General features: G+C 41.0%; 1 protein-coding gene across 1 annotated transcript in view; it reads left to right on the top strand.

The window, feature by feature from the left end:
* Nucleotides 1–18,697, top strand: part of DPP10 (dipeptidyl peptidase like 10) — a 450,217-nt gene that overhangs the window by 295,854 nt on the left and 135,666 nt on the right. Inside the window, exons 6-7 of the mRNA XM_088475553.1 lie at nt 6,234–6,286; nt 6,369–6,450. Of these exons, the coding sequence (XP_088331679.1) occupies nt 6,234–6,286; nt 6,369–6,450 (135 nt within the window). The remainder of the gene's footprint in view (nt 1–6,233; nt 6,287–6,368; nt 6,451–18,697) is intronic.

Genomic DNA, 18,697 nt, shown 5'->3' with positions numbered 1-18,697 from the left:
CACAACCCGCCCGCTGCAGCTCCTCACTTTCAGTGGTGCGGCATTACGTCATGACGTGACGCGACAGCTTCAATGAGTGAAGAAAAACTTTATTAAGCAAACGTGGCCAGTTGTTAATGTATGAGGTGCAGTGGCAAACACAGGACTCTCAGGGAGGGGTTTCCATTATATATGTCTACACACACTCATATATATACATACAGTATATGTGGCGTAACTAAGGTATTTGGAGCCCAGGGCAAGTTAAAATACAGAGCACCCCCCCAAGTAGGTGGGCTTGACGGAGGACCCCAGTAATAGTCCTCCCTATGTAGTGACCCCAGTAGTGCCCCTTATATTGTGCCCCCAGTAGTAGTGCCCCTTATATAGTCCCCCATACAGTGCCCCAAGAGGTGGTCCCCTATGCAGTGCCCCTTATATAGTGCCAGTGCACCCAGTAGTGGTCCCCCCTTATATAGTGCCCCCAGTAGTGATCCCCCCTTATATAGTACCCCCCCAGCAGTGACAGTGCCCTCAGTAGTGGTCCCCCCTATGCAGTGCCCCAAGAGGTGGTCCCCCCTATGCAGTGGCGTCACAAGGTGGGTGCGGGGGGTGCGGCCCGCACCCGGGTGTCACCCGCCGAGGGGTGACACCAAGGTGCAGGATCCCCCTCAGTGACAGGAGCCGGGTGCTGCACTATAGCATTAAGTGCAGCACTCGGCTCCTGTCAGTGAGGGAGCCGGCACTGCCCATGCCCGCACCTCCTGCACCCCCCGCCGGGCATCACCCCATTGATACCTAATGTATCATTTTGTTAACCACGGCCACGAGCCGGTTCGCGCCGCGAGGCCACGCCCCTCCCGAAGGCCCGCCATGCGACGCCACGCCTCCAACACACCCCCTCCCGAAGGCCACGCCCCCATTTCAGCAGGTGCCGAGCGCATGGCGTCCCTCCCCGCACCGGGTGTCACTGTGGGGAGGGACGCCACTGCCCCTATGCAGTGCCCCTTATATAGTACCAGTGCCCTCAGTAGTGGTCCCCCCTTATATAGTGCCCCCCAGCAGTGCCAGTGCCCCAGTAGTTGTCCCCCATTATATAATGCCCTCCCCAGCAGTGCCAGTGCCCCCCAGTAGTGCCCCTTACATATATAACGACAAAGACACACACACAAAAACACTTACCTGTATCCCCGCTCCTGTGCCTGCCACCGTCTGCTCCTCCAATCTCCCGGGCCGACCCGCCCTGCAGAGGGAGCTAGACAGAAGGAGACACTGCCGGAGCCCAGCTCTGACAGTGTCTCCCTCTGTCTAGCTCCTTCTGGAAGGGCTGGGACCATAGCGCACTGCCGATTCACCTGGCAGCGCTTCCGCCTCAGGTTGTATGAAAGCCAACTGACGCGGAAGCGCTGACATCTGAACAGCAGCGCCGATCATGGATGGTGCCCGGGGATGGTGCAGAGATGGAGACAAGGCTGTCTCCATCTCTGAAAAAAATTAAAACTTGTAGGTCAGGGGGGGTTCTATGTACTTAGAACCCCCCCCCCCCTCCCCGTGCGCTACTGATAGCGGGAGGGTGCTCATTTTATTGTGCGGCAGCAGCAGCGCGGGGGCGGGGCATGGTCGGGTCCATAGCACTGGATGCGGGCTGCTGCATGATGATAGGAGTGGGCCCGCAGCTGAGCCTGTCAGTTGTTGCTTCCGACGTGGGCTAAGGGGATAGCGGCAGGCAGGCCGGCGGGCCCCCCGAGTACCCGGGCCTGGGACTAAAGTCCCGGCAGTCCCCCCCCTGATGGCGGCCCTGCATGCGCGAGACCCGGCTAGCGACGGGCGCTTCGTCGCTATGGGTCTCGCACCAAAAGGGGGCGGCTGTCGATTTTGATCGACAGCTCGCACCGTTTTGGAGGCGGGCAGGGGAGGTGGCTGGCCAAATGGAGGCGTTCACATGGGAACGCCTCCGTTTGGGCAGCCACTCCCCCGGCCCACCCACCAAAGGGGGCGCGCTGTCACTCAACATCGACAGCACGCACCCTTTGGTACGACACCTGGAGCGTCGGTTTACCCGTCGATATCCGGGTCTCGCGCATGCGCACAACGGAGCCGGCTCCGTCATGCGCATAAGCACTGGGCCACCATCGACCCGCTTGCGAGCGAATAGCGCTCGCGAGCGGGTTGATGTTTGGCCACTGCGCACGCCAGAGCCGGCTCCGACGTGCGCATGCGCGAGACCCGGCTGGCGATGGGCACTTCGTCGCTATGGGTCTCGCACCAAAAGGGGGCGGCTGTCGATTTTGATCGACAGCTCGCACCGTTTTGGAGGCGGGCAGGGGGGGTGGCTGGCCAAATGGAGGCGTTCCCGACGGAATGCCTGCCGTTTGGGGGCGGCCCCACTGACATCACCAGTGATGTCAGTGGGTGAGCTTCCGGCTCTAATAGAGCCGAAAGCTCACTGGGGCTTGCGGGAACGAGACCCTATTACAAGGGTCTCGTCGCAAGCCCCGATGGTCGAGACCATCACCTGGCCGCTCGCAATAGCTGTGGGTGGTCACCCACAGCTAAGGGAACGGCCAGGAGGCAGCACTAAAAAAAAAAACGCCCTGTTTCAGAGCTCTGAATCAGGCCCCGATTTCTTTGTTAACCAAGCGATCATCCTGCGTAACTTCATCTGATCCAATTTTTTCCAGTCTTGATCAGAACATCTGTCAGGGACTGTAATGTGGCTGTTATCTGTCAGCGACTGTAATGTGGCTGTTATCTGTCAGCGACTGTAATGTGGCAGTTATCTGTCAGGGACTGTAATGTGGCTGTTATATGTCAGGGACTGTAATGTGGCTGTTATATGTCAGGGACTGTAATGTGGCTGTTATCTGTCAGTGACTGTAATGTGGCTGTTATCTGTCAGGGACTGTAATGTGGCTGTTATATGTCAGGGACTGTAATGTGGCTGTTATATGTCAGGGACTGTAATGTGGCTGTTAACTGTCAATGACTATAATGTGGCTGTTATCTGTCAGGGACTGTAATGTGGCTGTTATCTGTCAGCGACTGTAATGTGGCTGTTATCTGTCAGCGACTGTAATGTGGCAGTTATCTGTCAGGGACTGTAATGTGGCTGTTATCTGTCAGCGACTGTAATGTGGCAGTTATCTGTCAGGGACTGTAATGTGGCTGTTATCTGTCAGCGACTGTAATGTGGCTGTTATCTGTCAGTGACTGTAATGTGGCTGTCATCTGTCAGGGACTGTAATGTGGCTGTTATATGTCAGGGACTGTAATGTGGCTTTTATATGTCAGGGACTGTAATGTGGCTGTTATATGTCAGCGACTGTAATGTGGCAGTTATCTGTCAGGGACTGTAATGTGGCTGTTATCTGTCAGTGACTGTAATGTGGCTGTTATCTGTCAGTGACTAATGTGGCTGTCATCTGTCAGGGACTGTAATGTGGCTGTTATCTGTCAGGGACTGTAATGTGGCTGTTATCTGTCAGTGACTGTAATGTGGCTGTTATCTGTCAGGGACTGTAATGTGGCTGTTATATGTCAGGGACTGTAATGTGGCTGTTATATGTCAGGGACTGTAATGTGGCTATCTGTCAATGACTATAATGTGGCTGTTATCTGTCAGGGACTGTAATGTGGCTGTTATCTGTCAGTGACTGTAATGTGGCTGTTATCTGTCAGTGACTGTAATGTGGCTGTTATCTGTCAGGGACTGTAATGTGGCTGTTACCTGTCAGTGACTGTAATGTGGCTGTTATCTGTCAGTGACTGTAATGTGGCTGTTACTTAATAACGGAGATTTTTGGTTACTCATGTCATTAGCATCAATCAGCAAAGACAGTGGTAAGATGAGGAACATCCAGGAGGGATTTCCCAGAAATACTTTGTGCAACTGAATGGTTACTTAATGGCCCACCTAGCCAGGGCTGTAGAGGGTGGTGCCGTGCCCGTGCCCCCTCATGACGTCTCTCCAATTACCCACTGCGGGAGCCGGAAGATGCAGACGATGAGAGTTTGTCTGACTCTCATCAGCTGCTAAAACAAACACACAGCTGCCGGCCCCGGCGCTGTGTGTTTGTGCTGTGTAGTGCTGACCGAACTCCGTCCAGTCAGCGCTACACACGCAGTGCAGCTGTGTCACTGAGAGATGGACTGCCCGCGGCTGCAGGGGAAGGGGGGGGAGGTCACTCGTCACGAGGGGGACACAGACTTTACTAAATGGCCGCGGCTGCAGGGGAAGGAGGGGGGGGTCGCTCGTCACAGGGGGCCACAGACTTTACTTTAAAAAAAAAACATTTACTAACTGACCGCGGCTGCAGGGGGCTGGAGGGCCCCTTGAAGCTTTGGGCCCTTGGGCAACTGCCCTAAAAGCCCAATAGAAGAGACGGCCCTGCGCAAAGGCAAATGGTGCCGTATTTATTGTGGTGTAAATGATTCTTTTCCCCCGTGGGCCTTTCCCCAAATGTGGGCACTTGTGCAGAACAAAATAAAATGAGCAGATATGTGACATGTCGCCATGATTTACCAACCGTGTGTGTAGAAAAAAAAAAAAATTAATGTACCCAATTATTTGTGTTCTCTTTATCTGGTCTCATGCAAGAAGTTTCTATATAACTTGTGAGCTTTGCTATATTTAGTGCAGCGTCTGGTGTCTCAGCGAGCGGAACTGCGGGATGGTGCATTTATAATGACGGAATAATGTGTAATGGACACTGGGTCTCATTCAGAGACGGACGGTGAATGCATTTGCAATTACATTCTCTCATGGATCGCAGTGGCTAAAATAGACTAATAACTTCCAAAGCACAGCCCAGCATAGGGACGCCCACTGCTGCCTTCTCATATCCGTACAATGACGTACAACAGCCTAAACATCGGTACCATCGACGCACATCGGGCAGCCATGCAGCATGTAAGGCAAGTCCTGGCCAGCCGCAAACCCTGCAGCTCTCCTTTCATGCTGCGCAGGAGAACGCAATGGCTAATTTATGCACGCCCGTGGAACAGCGTTTAAATGGTCAGACACGCCTTCATTCTTCTAACCAGACCCCCCTTAACCACCCCCAAACGTGACTACCTATCACTCACTTTGCGAATGGTTCCTTTGTACGAACGTAGTCACGTAACAGTCGCGGCGCGTGCGCAGTGTGGCATTCGCGCAAACAATCGCCTGTTCTGCGTAAATAGCAGCATTACGTCCATCTCTGAAGCAGGCCGAATGTGTATCCTCATATATGTATATGTACTCTCAGGAGGAAAAATGTTTGCACTGTAGTTATTATTTTATTGTGTAAAAAAAAGAAAGATAGTGAAATGTTTAGCACCGGACCACACCCAGCTCTGGGTTCTAGTTACTGTAGATGTAGTTCTAGTTTTATTTTTTGGGGGGCAGGGATAGATTATAGATCCTATTTCAGTTTTTGTTTTAGAAAACAATTACTTTAAATGTCACTTGATGCACCCGAGCCCTGTACTATCTGCTGACTTCACTCACGTCACTAAGGAGCCAGTTCAATTAAACGCAATGTGCTGCTGAACATCTCTTGATGCACAAAGCTCTTAAGGCGGGTATCCACTAGACAAAATGCTCCATGAGCAATATCGTCTAGTGTCTAGTGTTCAGTGACGTCACCCTCCCTCATCCCCGTACTCGCAGAACCTGACGATGTCGTCAGGTTGCCCTGCAAGAAAGTACAGGCGATGAATGATGCCGTCAATGACCAGCTGGAGGGCGCATCGCTGGTTGTTGATGACACATCCACTGGACGATATTGCGGACGATGAACGATAGCGATATCATTATCATTCAAATCGTCCAATTTATCGTTTAGTGGATACGTGGCTTTACAGTGGCATCACTACGCCAATCTCATTTCGTGTTGCCTGGAAGCGCCCCTGAATTGGACGGAACTTCATGTGTAAGATAATAATGATAGCACAAATGGAAACCGTCAAAGGAGATTTTACGAAGTCAAGCAAAAATCCATTACTGCTTTCTGTGTGCTTATTGATAAATATCCCTCACTACAGTAGGTGTGTGTGTGACAGAGAGCGACAGAAATATGGCAATGCTCATTAATCTCCTAAATCATTTTCCGAGTCAGCAAAACGATCATTGAAGTGGGTGGAAGACGATACAGTTTACTCTCGCCTATAGTGTATGTAAGGTTCTGTGTTACAGCAGGGGCATAGTCACTGGCTATGTTGGGTTATAACGGACTGTTCCATACATTGACATAATATTCTCTATATTTCAGGTGTTCCACTATTCCTTCACCGCTTCCTATGTGATCTACAACATCCACACCAGGTAGGCGGCACCTTTCTTCCTCTATAGAAACACAACTGCTCAGTATCCTCTTTGTGAATAATGTGAAATGTTTGTGTTTAAGGGAAGTTTGGGAGCTGAACCCTCCGGAGGTGGAAGACTCTGTGTTACAATACGCAGCTTGGGGTGTGCAGGGGCAGCAGCTGGTGAGTTACCCGGGACCCTTCTCTCATCTTATTTAAAGTACCTCTTTGCTTTACACGACGGGTGACACAGAGCTGGGTGAGTAACCCAGCATCCGGTGTCCAAGAGCCTGATTCACTACCGATCGGCTATTTGTTGCGTTCTGTGCATGAATCTCAGTGCACGAACCCTCCACTGCGATCAGGACCTCGATCGCAGTGACTATGCAGACCCATCGCAGGGTGATTGACAGGAAGTACCGTTTGGGGGTGGTGACTTCGGTGAGAAGCAGGCGTGCCAGTGCATTTGAACGCCTTTACAGGGGCGTGCATAAATTATCCATTACGATGCCACACGCAGCTTGTGTACTCACTGCGTGCGATGAGTTAGCAATTGCTCAGTAAGGTCAGAGCTTGTGCAAGTGTGCGTGAGGCTGGCATGGTACTCCATGTTACCGATGGTTTTGCACTCGTTAAGTATTGCGGATGTGTGTATCACAGTGAGACTGCGTGCATAATCACTATTGCGATCGCAACAGCGATCCTTACTGAATAAGGCCCAAAGACGTTTCTCAGGCTTCACTATTAAAATGTGCCACATGCAGGGGCTGGCTGGCAACTTTTAGCCTGGGGGGCAAATGCATGCAGGCGGCCCTGGCAGAGGAGTAGCGTGTAGCCAGGGTGTCCAAAGAATATGTGTGCTACGGCGGCCCCCCCCCCCCCCTCAAGTGTTCCAGGGAGGAGGCGGGTCCATATGTGATTAATGTAAGGTAAAAATAAAGATTAGGGCAGCCCCCTGTCGTAGTGCCCATATGCAGTGCCCCCATGTGCCACAGGGGAGAACACCCTTATGCAGGCCTCCAGTAGTGCCCCCAGTAGTAGTCCCCCCCCTTTGTAGTGCCCCCAGTAGTAGTAGTCCCCCCCTTTGCAGTGCCCCCAGTAGTAGTAGTCCCCCCTTTGTAGTGCCCCATTAGTAGTAGTCCCCCCCTTATAGTGCCCCCAGTAGTAGTAGTCCCCCCCTGTAGTGCGGCTGTGTGTTTGTCACTTGTGTAGCGCTGACCGAACTCCGTCCAGTCAGCGCTACACACGCGGTGCAGTCTGTGTCACAGTGGCACAGACTGCACCGGCCCGCATGACGCATGCACCCTGCCCCCCGGCCCAGCCCGCCACTGGCCACATGTGAGTTACACATGACATCCCATCTCCTAAAAGCACCCCTGAATCATCGTGTACAACAGTGGGATATACCAGGCAGTCTAGCTAAATATTTTTGTTTTCTTGTGATTTAACAAAGGCTGTCACCAGCGACAGCAGACACGTACGGCAATGGGGAAGCGAGATGTAACCAGCAAGGGCAGCAGCGGTACAAGTCTCATCAGGTGACGATGGGAGAAGTTGGGGTGATCAGTTGCACAATTACATCCGGTGCACCCTGGGACTGTATCTACTTGTGGGACTGGATTATCTATGTTATATTTCTGCCCTCCTCCCTGTTAGTGCATAGCACATGCCAGGATAATGTTTTATTGCATTTGAATTCCTGCAGCTTAAGTGTTTTGATCAAAATATGAAGTAATTCCTGAGGCTTTCACTCAGCTAGATACACACAGATTAGCAGTGGGGGAAAGCACAGACAACATTTGTTCTGCTTCGTATTTATATATGGCATTATTGCTATGGAGCTGGTACTATGTATAATCATACATGCCTACTTTTGAAAAAGCATGACAGGGAGACTGTGAAAGCAGCACCTATGAGCTTGGCGGTAAAATGGGCGTGTACTTCTACATCTGAGAGGCGTGTCATACATGTGATGGGCGTGTACTGCTACATCTGAGAGGCGTGTCATACATGTGATGGGCGTGTACTGCTACATCTGAGAGGCGTGTCATACATGTGATGGGCGTGTACTGCTACATCTGAGAGGCGTGTCATACATGTGATGGGCGTGTACTTCTACATCTGAGAGGCGTGTCATACATGTGATGGGCGTGTACGGCTACATCTGAGAGGCGTGTCATACATGTGATGGGCGTGTACTGCTACATCTGAGAGGCGTGTCATACATGTGATGGGCGTGTACTGCTACATCTGAGAGGCGTGTCATACATGTGATGGGCGTGTACTGCTACATCTGAGAGGCGTGTCATACATGTGATGGGCGTGTACGGCTACATCTGAGAGGCGTGTCATACATGTGATGGGTGTGTACTGCTACATCTGAGAGGCGTGTCATACATGTGATGGGCGTGTACTGCTACATCTGAGAGGCGTGTCCTAAACCTGACTTATGTAAATGAGCCCCAAAGCAGCAGCTGTTGCTCAGCAAGATCTACTTCTTGATGATCCCATTTGAATGTACAGTATTTGGGGCCTATTCATCAACACTAAAATAACGTTTTTAAGGACATTTTCCTTAAGTACCGTTATTTTAGTATTTATGAAGATACTTAGCACAGGAGATATCACTGATATTTCCTTGCTAAGTTCCCCTGCGTTAATTTCCACATTCCCCATACATTAGTACATTAGTACATTAGTACATTAGTATATTAGTACATTAGTATATTAGTATATTAGTACATTAGTACATTAGTATATTAGTACATTAGTACATTAGTATATTAGTATTAGTATATTAGTACATTAGTACATTAGTATATTAGTACATTAGTATATTAGTATATTAGTACATTAGTACATTAGTATATTAGTACATTAGTACATTAGTACATTAGTATTAGTACATTAGTACATTAGTATTAGTACATTAGTATTAGTACATTAGTATATTAGTACATTAGTATATTAGTATATTAGTACATTAGTATTAGTACATTAGTACATTAGTACATTAGTACATTAGTATTAGTACATTAGTATATTAGTACATTAGTACATTAGTACATTAGTATATTAGTATATTAGTACATTAGTACATTAGTACATTAGTATATTAGTACATTAGTACATTAGTACATTAGTATTAGTACATTAGTATATTAGTACATTAGTATATTAGTATATTAGTACATTAGTACATTAGTATATTAGTACATTAGTACATTAGTACATTAGTATATTAGTATATTAGTATATTAGTACATTAGTACATTAGTATATTAGTACATTAGTATTAGTACATTAGTATATTAGTACATTAGTACATTAGTACATTAGTATATTAGTACATTAGTACATTAGTATATTAGTATATTAGTACATTAGTACATTAGTACATTAGTATATTAGTATATTAGTATATTAGTACATTAGTACATTAGTATTAGTACATTAGTACATTAGTACATTAGTATTAGTACATTAGTATTAGTACATTAGTATATTAGTACATTAGTACATTAGTACATTAGTATATTAGTACATTAGTACATTAGTACATTAGTACATTAGTATATTAGTACATTAGTACATTAGTACATTAGTATTAGTACATTAGTATATTAGTACATTAGTATATTAGTATATTAGTACATTAGTACATTAGTATATTAGTATATTAGTACATTAGTACATTAGTACATTAGTATATTAGTATATTAGTATATTAGTACATTAGTACATTAGTATTAGTACATTAGTATATTAGTACATTAGTATATTAGTACATTAGTATTAGTACATTAGTATATTAGTACATTAGTATATTAGTACATTAGTATTAGTACATTAGTATATTAGTACATTAGTATTAGTACATTAGTATATTAGTATATTAGTACATTAGTATTAGTACATTAGTACATTAGTATATTAGTATATTAGTACATTAGTACATTAGTACATTAGTATTAGTACATTAGTATATTAGTACATTAGTATTAGTACATTAGTATATTAGTATATTAGTACATTAGTATTAGTACATTAGTACATTAGTATATTAGTACATTAGTACATTAGTACATTAGTATATTAGTACATTAGTATATTAGTACATTAGTACATTAGTATATTAGTATATTAGTATTAGTACATTAGTACATTAGTACATTAGTATTAGTACATTAGTATATTAGTACATTAGTACATTAGTATATTAGTACATTAGTACATTAGTACATTAGTATTAGTACATTAGTATATTAGTACATTAGTACATTAGTACATTAGTATTAGTACATTAGTACATTAGTACATTAGTACATTAGTATATTAGTACATTAGTACATTAGTACATTAGTACATTAGTATATTAGTACATTAGTACATTAGTACATTAGTATTAGTACATTAGTATATTAGTACATTAGTATATTAGTATATTAGTACATTAGTACATTAGTATTAGTACATTAGTATATTAGTACATTAGTATATTAGTACATTAGTATTAGTACATTAGTATATTAGTACATTAGTACATTAGTATATTAGTACATTAGTACATTAGTATATTAGTATATTAGTATATTAGTACATTAGTACATTAGTATTAGTACATTAGTACATTAGTACATTAGTACTTTAGTATTAGTACATTAGTATTAGTACATTAGTATATTAGTACATTAGTACATTAGTACATTAGTATATTAGTACATTAGTATTAGTACATTAGTACATTAGTATATTAGTACATTAGTACATTAGTACATTAGTATTAGTACATTAGTATATTAGTACATTAGTATATTAGTATATTAGTACATTAGTACATTAGTATATTAGTATATTAGTACATTAGTACATTAGTACATTAGTATATTAGTATATTAGTATATTAGTACATTAGTACATTAGTATTAGTACATTAGTATATTAGTACATTAGTATATTAGTACATTAGTATTAGTACATTAGTATATTAGTATATTAGTACATTAGTATTAGTACATTAGTACATTAGTATATTAGTATATTAGTACATTAGTACATTAGTACATTAGTATTAGTACATTAGTATATTAGTACATTAGTATTAGTACATTAGTATATTAGTACATTAGTATTAGTACATTAGTATATTAGTATATTAGTACATTAGTATTAGTACATTAGTACATTAGTATATTAGTATATTAGTACATTAGTACATTAGTACATTAGTATATTAGTACATTAGTATATTAGTACATTAGTACATTAGTATATTAGTATATTAGTATGAGTACATTAGTACATTAGTACATTAGTATATTAGTACATTAGTACATTAGTATATTAGTACATTAGTACATTAGTATTAGTACATTAGTATATTAGTACATTAGTACATTAGTATTAGTACATTAGTACATTAGTACATTAGTATTAGTACATTAGTACATTAGTATATTAGTACATTAGTACATTAGTACATTAGTATTAGTACATTAGTACATTAGTATATTAGTACATTAGTACATCAGTACATTAGTATTAGTACATTAGTACATTAGTACATTAGTACATTAGTATATTAGTACATTAGTACATTAGTATATTAGTACATTAGTACATTAGTACATTAGTATTAGTATATTAGTATATTAGTACATTAGTACATTAGTACATTAGTACATTAGTATATTAGTACATTAGTACATTAGTATTAGTATATTAGTACATTAGTACATTAGTATTAGTATATTAGTATATTAGTACATTAGTACATTAGTACATTAGTATTAGTACATTAGTATATTAGTACATTAGTATTAGTATATTAGTACATTAGTATATTAGTACATTAGTATTAGTACATTAGTACATTAGTACATTAGTATTAGTATATTAGTATATTAGTACATTAGTACATTAGTATTAGTACATTAGTACATTAGTATTAGTATATTAGTACATTAGTACATTAGTATATTAGTATTAGTACATTAGTACATTAGTATTAGTACATTAGTATATTAGTATATTAGTATATTAGTACATTAGTACATTAGTATATTAGTACATTAGTATTAGTACATTAGTACATTAGTATATTAGTACATTAGTACATTAGTATATTAGTATTAGTACATTAGTACATTAGTACATTAGTATTAGTACATTAGTATATTAGTATATTAGTACATTAGTACGTTAGTACGTTAGTACGTTAGTACATTAGTATATTAGTATATTAGTACATTAGTACATTAGTATATTAGTATTAGTACATTAGTACATTAGTATATTAGTACATTACTACATTAGTACATTAGTACATTAGTATTAGTACATTAGTATATTAGTACATTAGTACATTAGTACATTAGTACATTAGTATTAGTACATTAGTACATTAGTATATTAGTACATTAGTACATTAGTATATTAGTACATTAGTACATTAGTATATTAGTACATTAGTACATTAGTATTAGTATATTAGTATATTAGTACATTAGTACATTAGTACATTAGTATTAGTATATTAGTACATTAGTACATTAGTACATTAGTATTAGTATATTAGTACATTAGTACATTAGTACATTAGTATTAGTACATTAGTATATTAGTACATTAGTATTAGTATATTAGTACATTAGTATATTAGTACATTAGTATTAGTACATTAGTACATTAGTACATTAGTATTAGTATATTAGTACATTAGTATATTAGTACATTAGTATTAGTATATTAGTACATTAGTATATTAGTATATTAGTATTAGTACATTAGTATATTAGTACATTAGTATATTAGTACATTAGTATTAGTATATTAGTATATTAGTACATTAGTACATTAGTATATTAGTATATTAGTATTAGTACATTAGTACATTAGTACATTAGTATTAGTACATTAGTATATTAGTATATTAGTACATTAGTACGTTAGTACGTTAGTACATTAGTATATTAGTATATTAGTACATTAGTATATTAGTACATTAGTATTAGTACATTAGTACATTAGTACATTAGTATTAGTACATTAGTATATTAGTATATTAGTATATTAGTACATTAGTACATTAGTATATTAGTACATTAGTATTAGTACATTAGTACATTAGTACATTAGTATTAGTATATTAGTACATTAGTACATTAGTACATTAGTATTAGTACATTAGTACATTAGTATTAGTATATTAGTACATTAGTACATTAGTATATTAGTATTAGTACATTAGTACATTAGTATTAGTACATTAGTATATTAGTATATTAGTATATTAGTACATTAGTACATTAGTACATTAGTATATTAGTACATTAGTATTAGTACATTAGTACATTAGTATATTAGTACATTAGTACATTAGTATATTAGTATATTAGTATTAGTACATTAGTACATTAGTACATTAGTATTAGTACATTAGTATATTAGTATATTAGTACATTAGTACGTTAGTACGTTAGTACATTAGTATATTAGTATATTAGTACATTAGTACATTAGTATATTAGTATTAGTACATTAGTACATTAGTACATTAGTATATTAGTACATTACTACATTAGTACATTAGTACATTAGTATTAGTACATTAGTATATTAGTACATTAGTACATTAGTATATTAGTACATTAGTACATTAGTACATTAGTATTAGTACATTAGTACATTAGTACATTAGTATATTAGTACATTAGTACATTAGTATATTAGTACATTAGTACATTAGTACATTAGTATTAGTATATTAGTATATTAGTACATTAGTACATTAGTACATTAGTACATTAGTATTAGTATATTAGTACATTAGTACATTAGTACATTAGTATTAGTATATTAGTATATTAGTACATTAGTACATTAGTACATTAGTATTAGTACATTAGTATATTAGTACATTAGTATTAGTATATTAGTACATTAGTATATTAGTACATTAGTATTAGTACATTAGTACATTAGTATTAGTATATTAGTACATTAGTATATTAGTACATTAGTATTAGTATATTAGTACATTAGTATATTAGTATATTAGTATTAGTACATTAGTATATTAGTACATTAGTATATTAGTACATTAGTATTAGTATATTAGTATATTAGTACATTAGTACATTAGTACATTAGTATTAGTATATTAGTACATTAGTATATTAGTACATTAGTATTAGTACATTAGTACATTAGTACATTAGTATTAGTATATTAGTACATTAGTATATTAGTACATTAGTATTAGTATGTTAGTATATTAGTATTAGTACATTAGTATATTAGTACATTAGTATATTAGTACATTAGTACATTAGTATGGGTACATTAGTACATTAGTACATTAGTATATTAGTATATTAGTACATTAGTACATTAGTACATTAGTATATATGTACATTAGTACATTAGTACATTAGTACATTAGTATATTAGTACATTAGCATATTAGTACATTAGTACATTAGTACATTAGTATATTAGTACATTAGTACATTAGTATATTAGTACATTAGTACATTAGTATATTAGTACATTAGTATATATGTACATTAGTACATTAGTATATTAGTACATTAGTACATTAGTACATTAGTAAATTAGTATATTAGTATATTAGTACATTAGTACATTAGTACATTAGTACATTAGTATATTAGTACATTAGTACATTAGTATTAGTACATTAGTACATTAGTATATTAGTACATTAGTACATTAGTATATTAGTACATTAGTACATTAGTATATTAGTACTAGGGGTGTGCACCGGCCACTTTTCGTGTTTTGTGTTTTGGTTTTGGATCTGGATCTTTCTTCGTGTTTTGGATCTGGATTGGTTTTGCCAAAACCACCCTTCCGTGTTTTGGGTTCTGGGTTTTGTGTTTTGGATCTGTATTTTTTTTTTAAAAAGCATAAAAACAGCTAAAATCACAGAATTTGTTGGTTTCTCTGCTCCTATGCTATTATTAACCTCAATAACCTTAATTTCCACTCATTTCCAGTCTATTCTGAACACCTCACACCTCACAATAGTGTTTTCATGTCCAAAAGGTTGCACCGAGGTAGCTGGATGACTATGCTAAGCGACACGAGTGGGCGGCACAAACACGTGACCCATCTAGGAGTGACACTGCAGTGGCAGACAGGATGGCAGTTAGAAAAACTAGGCCCCAAACTGTACATAATGCAAAGAAAAAAAAGAAGTGCAAGATGGAATTGTCCTTGGGCCCTCCCACCCACCCTTATGTTGTATAAACAGGACATGCACACTTTAACAAATCAATCATTTCAGCGCCAGGGTCTGCCACACAACTGTGGCTGAAATGATTGGTTCGTTTGGGCCCCCACAAAACAAGCTGGCAATTAATGTGTCCCTGCACAAACTGGCTCTACGGAGGCAAGATGTCATCCTCATCCTCCTCATCCACCGATTCCTCACCCTCTTCAGTGTGTACATCCTCATCCTCACAAAGTATTAACTCGTCCCCACTTGAATCCACCACCACAGGTCCCTCTGTACCTTCTGGAGGCTGGTCTCCCTGGAAGAGCTGATAATTCATTTTGATGAACATCATCTTCTCCACATTCTGTGGAAGCAACCTCCTACGCCTTTCGCTGACAAGGTTCCCGGCTGCACTAAACACTCTTTCAGAGTACACACTGGAGGGGGGGCAACTCAGGTAAAATAGAGCCAGCTTGTACAGGGGCCTCCAAATTGCCTCTTTTTCCTGCCAGTACAGGTATGGACTGTCTGACATGCCTACTTGGATGCTGTCACCGATGTAATCCTCCACCATTCTGTCAATGGTGACAGTATCATATGCAGTGACAGTAGACATGTCAGAAATTGTTGCCAGGTCCTTCAGTCCGGACCAGATGTCCAAACTTGGTCCTGCCTGCCCTGCATCACCGCCAGCGGGTTGCTTAGGATACCTAAGTTTTTTCCTGGCAGCCCCAGTTGCGGGAGAAAATGAAGAAGGAGCCGTTGACGTGTCACGTTCCGCTTCAGCTGACAGTGTGTTCACCAGCAGGTCTTTGCACCTCTGCAGGCTTGTGTCGGCCGGAAAGAGAGACACCACATAGGCTTTAAACCTAGGATCAAGCACGGTGGCCAAAATGTAGTGGTCTGATTTCAACAGATTGACCACCCTGGAATCCTGGCAAAGCGAATGAAGGGCTTCATCCACAAGTCCCACATGCCGAGCGGAATCGCTCCGTCTTAGCTCCTCCTTCACTTTCTCCAGCTGCTTCTGCAAAAGCCTGATGAGGGGAATGACCTGACTCAAGCTGGCTGTGTCTGAACTGACTTCACGTGTGGCAAGTTCGAAGGGCTGGAGAACCTTGCACAACACGGAAATCATTCTCCACTGCGCTTGAGTCAGGTGCATACCCCCTCCTTTGCCTATGTCATAGGTGGATGTATAGGCTTGTATGGCCTTTTGCTGCTCCTCCATCCTCTGAAGCATATAGAGGGTTGAGTTCCACCGCGTCACAACCTCTTGCTTCAGGTGATGGCGGGGCAGGTTCAAGAGTGTTTGCTGGCGCTCCAGTCTTCGGCACGCAGTCGCTGAATGGCGAAAGTGGCCAGAAATTTTTCGGGCCACCCAAAGCGTCTCCTGCACGCCCCTGTCGCTTTTCAGAAAATTCTGCACCACCAAGTTTATTGTGTGAGCAAAACATGGGACGTGCTGGAATTTGCCCACATGTAATGCCCGCACAATATTGGTGGCGTTGTCAGATATCACAAATCCCCAGGAGAGTCTAAGTGCGGTAAGCCACTGGGCGATGATTTCCCTCAGTTTCTCTAAGAGGTTGTCGGCGGTGTGCCTCTTACTGAAACCGGTGATACACAGCGTAGCCTGCCTTGTAACGAGCTGGCGTTTCTGAGATGCTGCTACTGGTGACGCTGCTGCTGTTGCTGCGTAAGGTGATACATCTACCCAGTGGGCTGTCACAGTCATATAGTCCTTAGTCTGCCCTGTTCCACTTGTCCACATGTCCGTGGTTAAGTGGACATTGTGTACAACGGCATTTTTCAGGACACTGAGGACACTTTTTCTGACGTTTCTGTACAGTCTCGGTATCGCCTGCCTAGTGAAGTGGAATCTAGACGGGATTTGGAACCGGGGACACACTACCTCCATCAATTGTCTAAATCCCACTGCACTAATGGCGGATACCGGACGCACGTCTAACACCAACATAGCAGTCAAGGCCTCAGTTATACGTTTTGCTTCAGGATGGCTGCTGTCGTACTTCATCCTCCTCGCTAAGGACTGTTGGAGGGTCAATTGTTTAGTAAAAGTAGTGGTGTTCCTACTTCCTCTCTGGGATGATGAACGACTCCCAGCAACAGCAGCAGCGGCAGCAGTAGGCGTAGCAATGCAGGATCCTCCAGAGGAATCCCGGATAGGAGAGTCAGTCATGCCAGTGACATGGCCTGCAGGACTACTTCCGATCCTGACTAAGGAGGAAATTGACGAGGAGGGAGTTGACGGTGTGGTTTGCAGGCGCTTGGATACAACAGGACAACGGGATTTAGGTGTCCCTGGACTGCTTACGGTCTTAGCCAAATTTTCTGAACTTGACAGTAACTTTTTATGAACGCGCTGCAGGTGCCGTATAAGGGAGGATGTTCCTAGGTGGTTGACGTCCCTACCCCTACTTATTTCACCTTTACATATGGTACATATGGCAAGACAGTTGTTGTCCGGATTTGGATAGAAATATTGCCAGACCAAAGAGGTGGAATGTTTGGTCTTCTGCCCAGGCATGACCGTGATGGGCTTTTTCATCCCACGGACAACAACTGTCTCCCCCGGAGCCTGATTTAAACAAACCACATCACCATCAGAATCCTCCTCGCCAACTTCCTCCTCAGCGCCAGCTACACCAGTATCCTCATCCTGTTGTACTTCAACAGTGACATCTTCAATTTGCATATCAGCAAGTGGACTGTGGGTGCTCCTTTCAGCACTTGCAGGGGGCGTGCAAATGGTGGAAAGAGCCACCTCTTCCCGTCCAGTGCTGGGAAGGTCAGGCATCGCAACCACCACCACACTTGGACTCTCCTTGGGGATTTGTGATATCTTCTTAGAAAGCACAGTTCTTCGCTGTGCTTTTGCCAGCTTAACTCTTTTGATTTTTTTAGTGGGAGGAGGGCTTCCATCGTCATGTGAAGCTGAACCACTAGTCATGAACATACTAGGGCTCGACCTTAGCCGTTCCTTGCCACTCCGTGTCGTAAATGGCATATTGGCAAGTTTACGTTTCTCTTCAGCTGATTTAAATGTCTTTTTCAAGGTCATTTTCCTGAACTTTGCCATTTGGGATTGTATGTGCCCTCTACTATGACATTGGGCATCGGCCTTGGCAGACGACGTTGATGGCATGTTATCGTCTATGTCATGAC

Source organism: Taudactylus pleione, unplaced genomic scaffold (assembly GCF_031769625.1).
Source record: "Taudactylus pleione unplaced genomic scaffold, aTauple2 ptg000173l, whole genome shotgun sequence".
NCBI lineage: Eukaryota > Metazoa > Chordata > Amphibia > Anura > Myobatrachidae > Taudactylus > Taudactylus pleione.
This window is presented reverse-complemented; position numbering and strand designations above follow the sequence as displayed.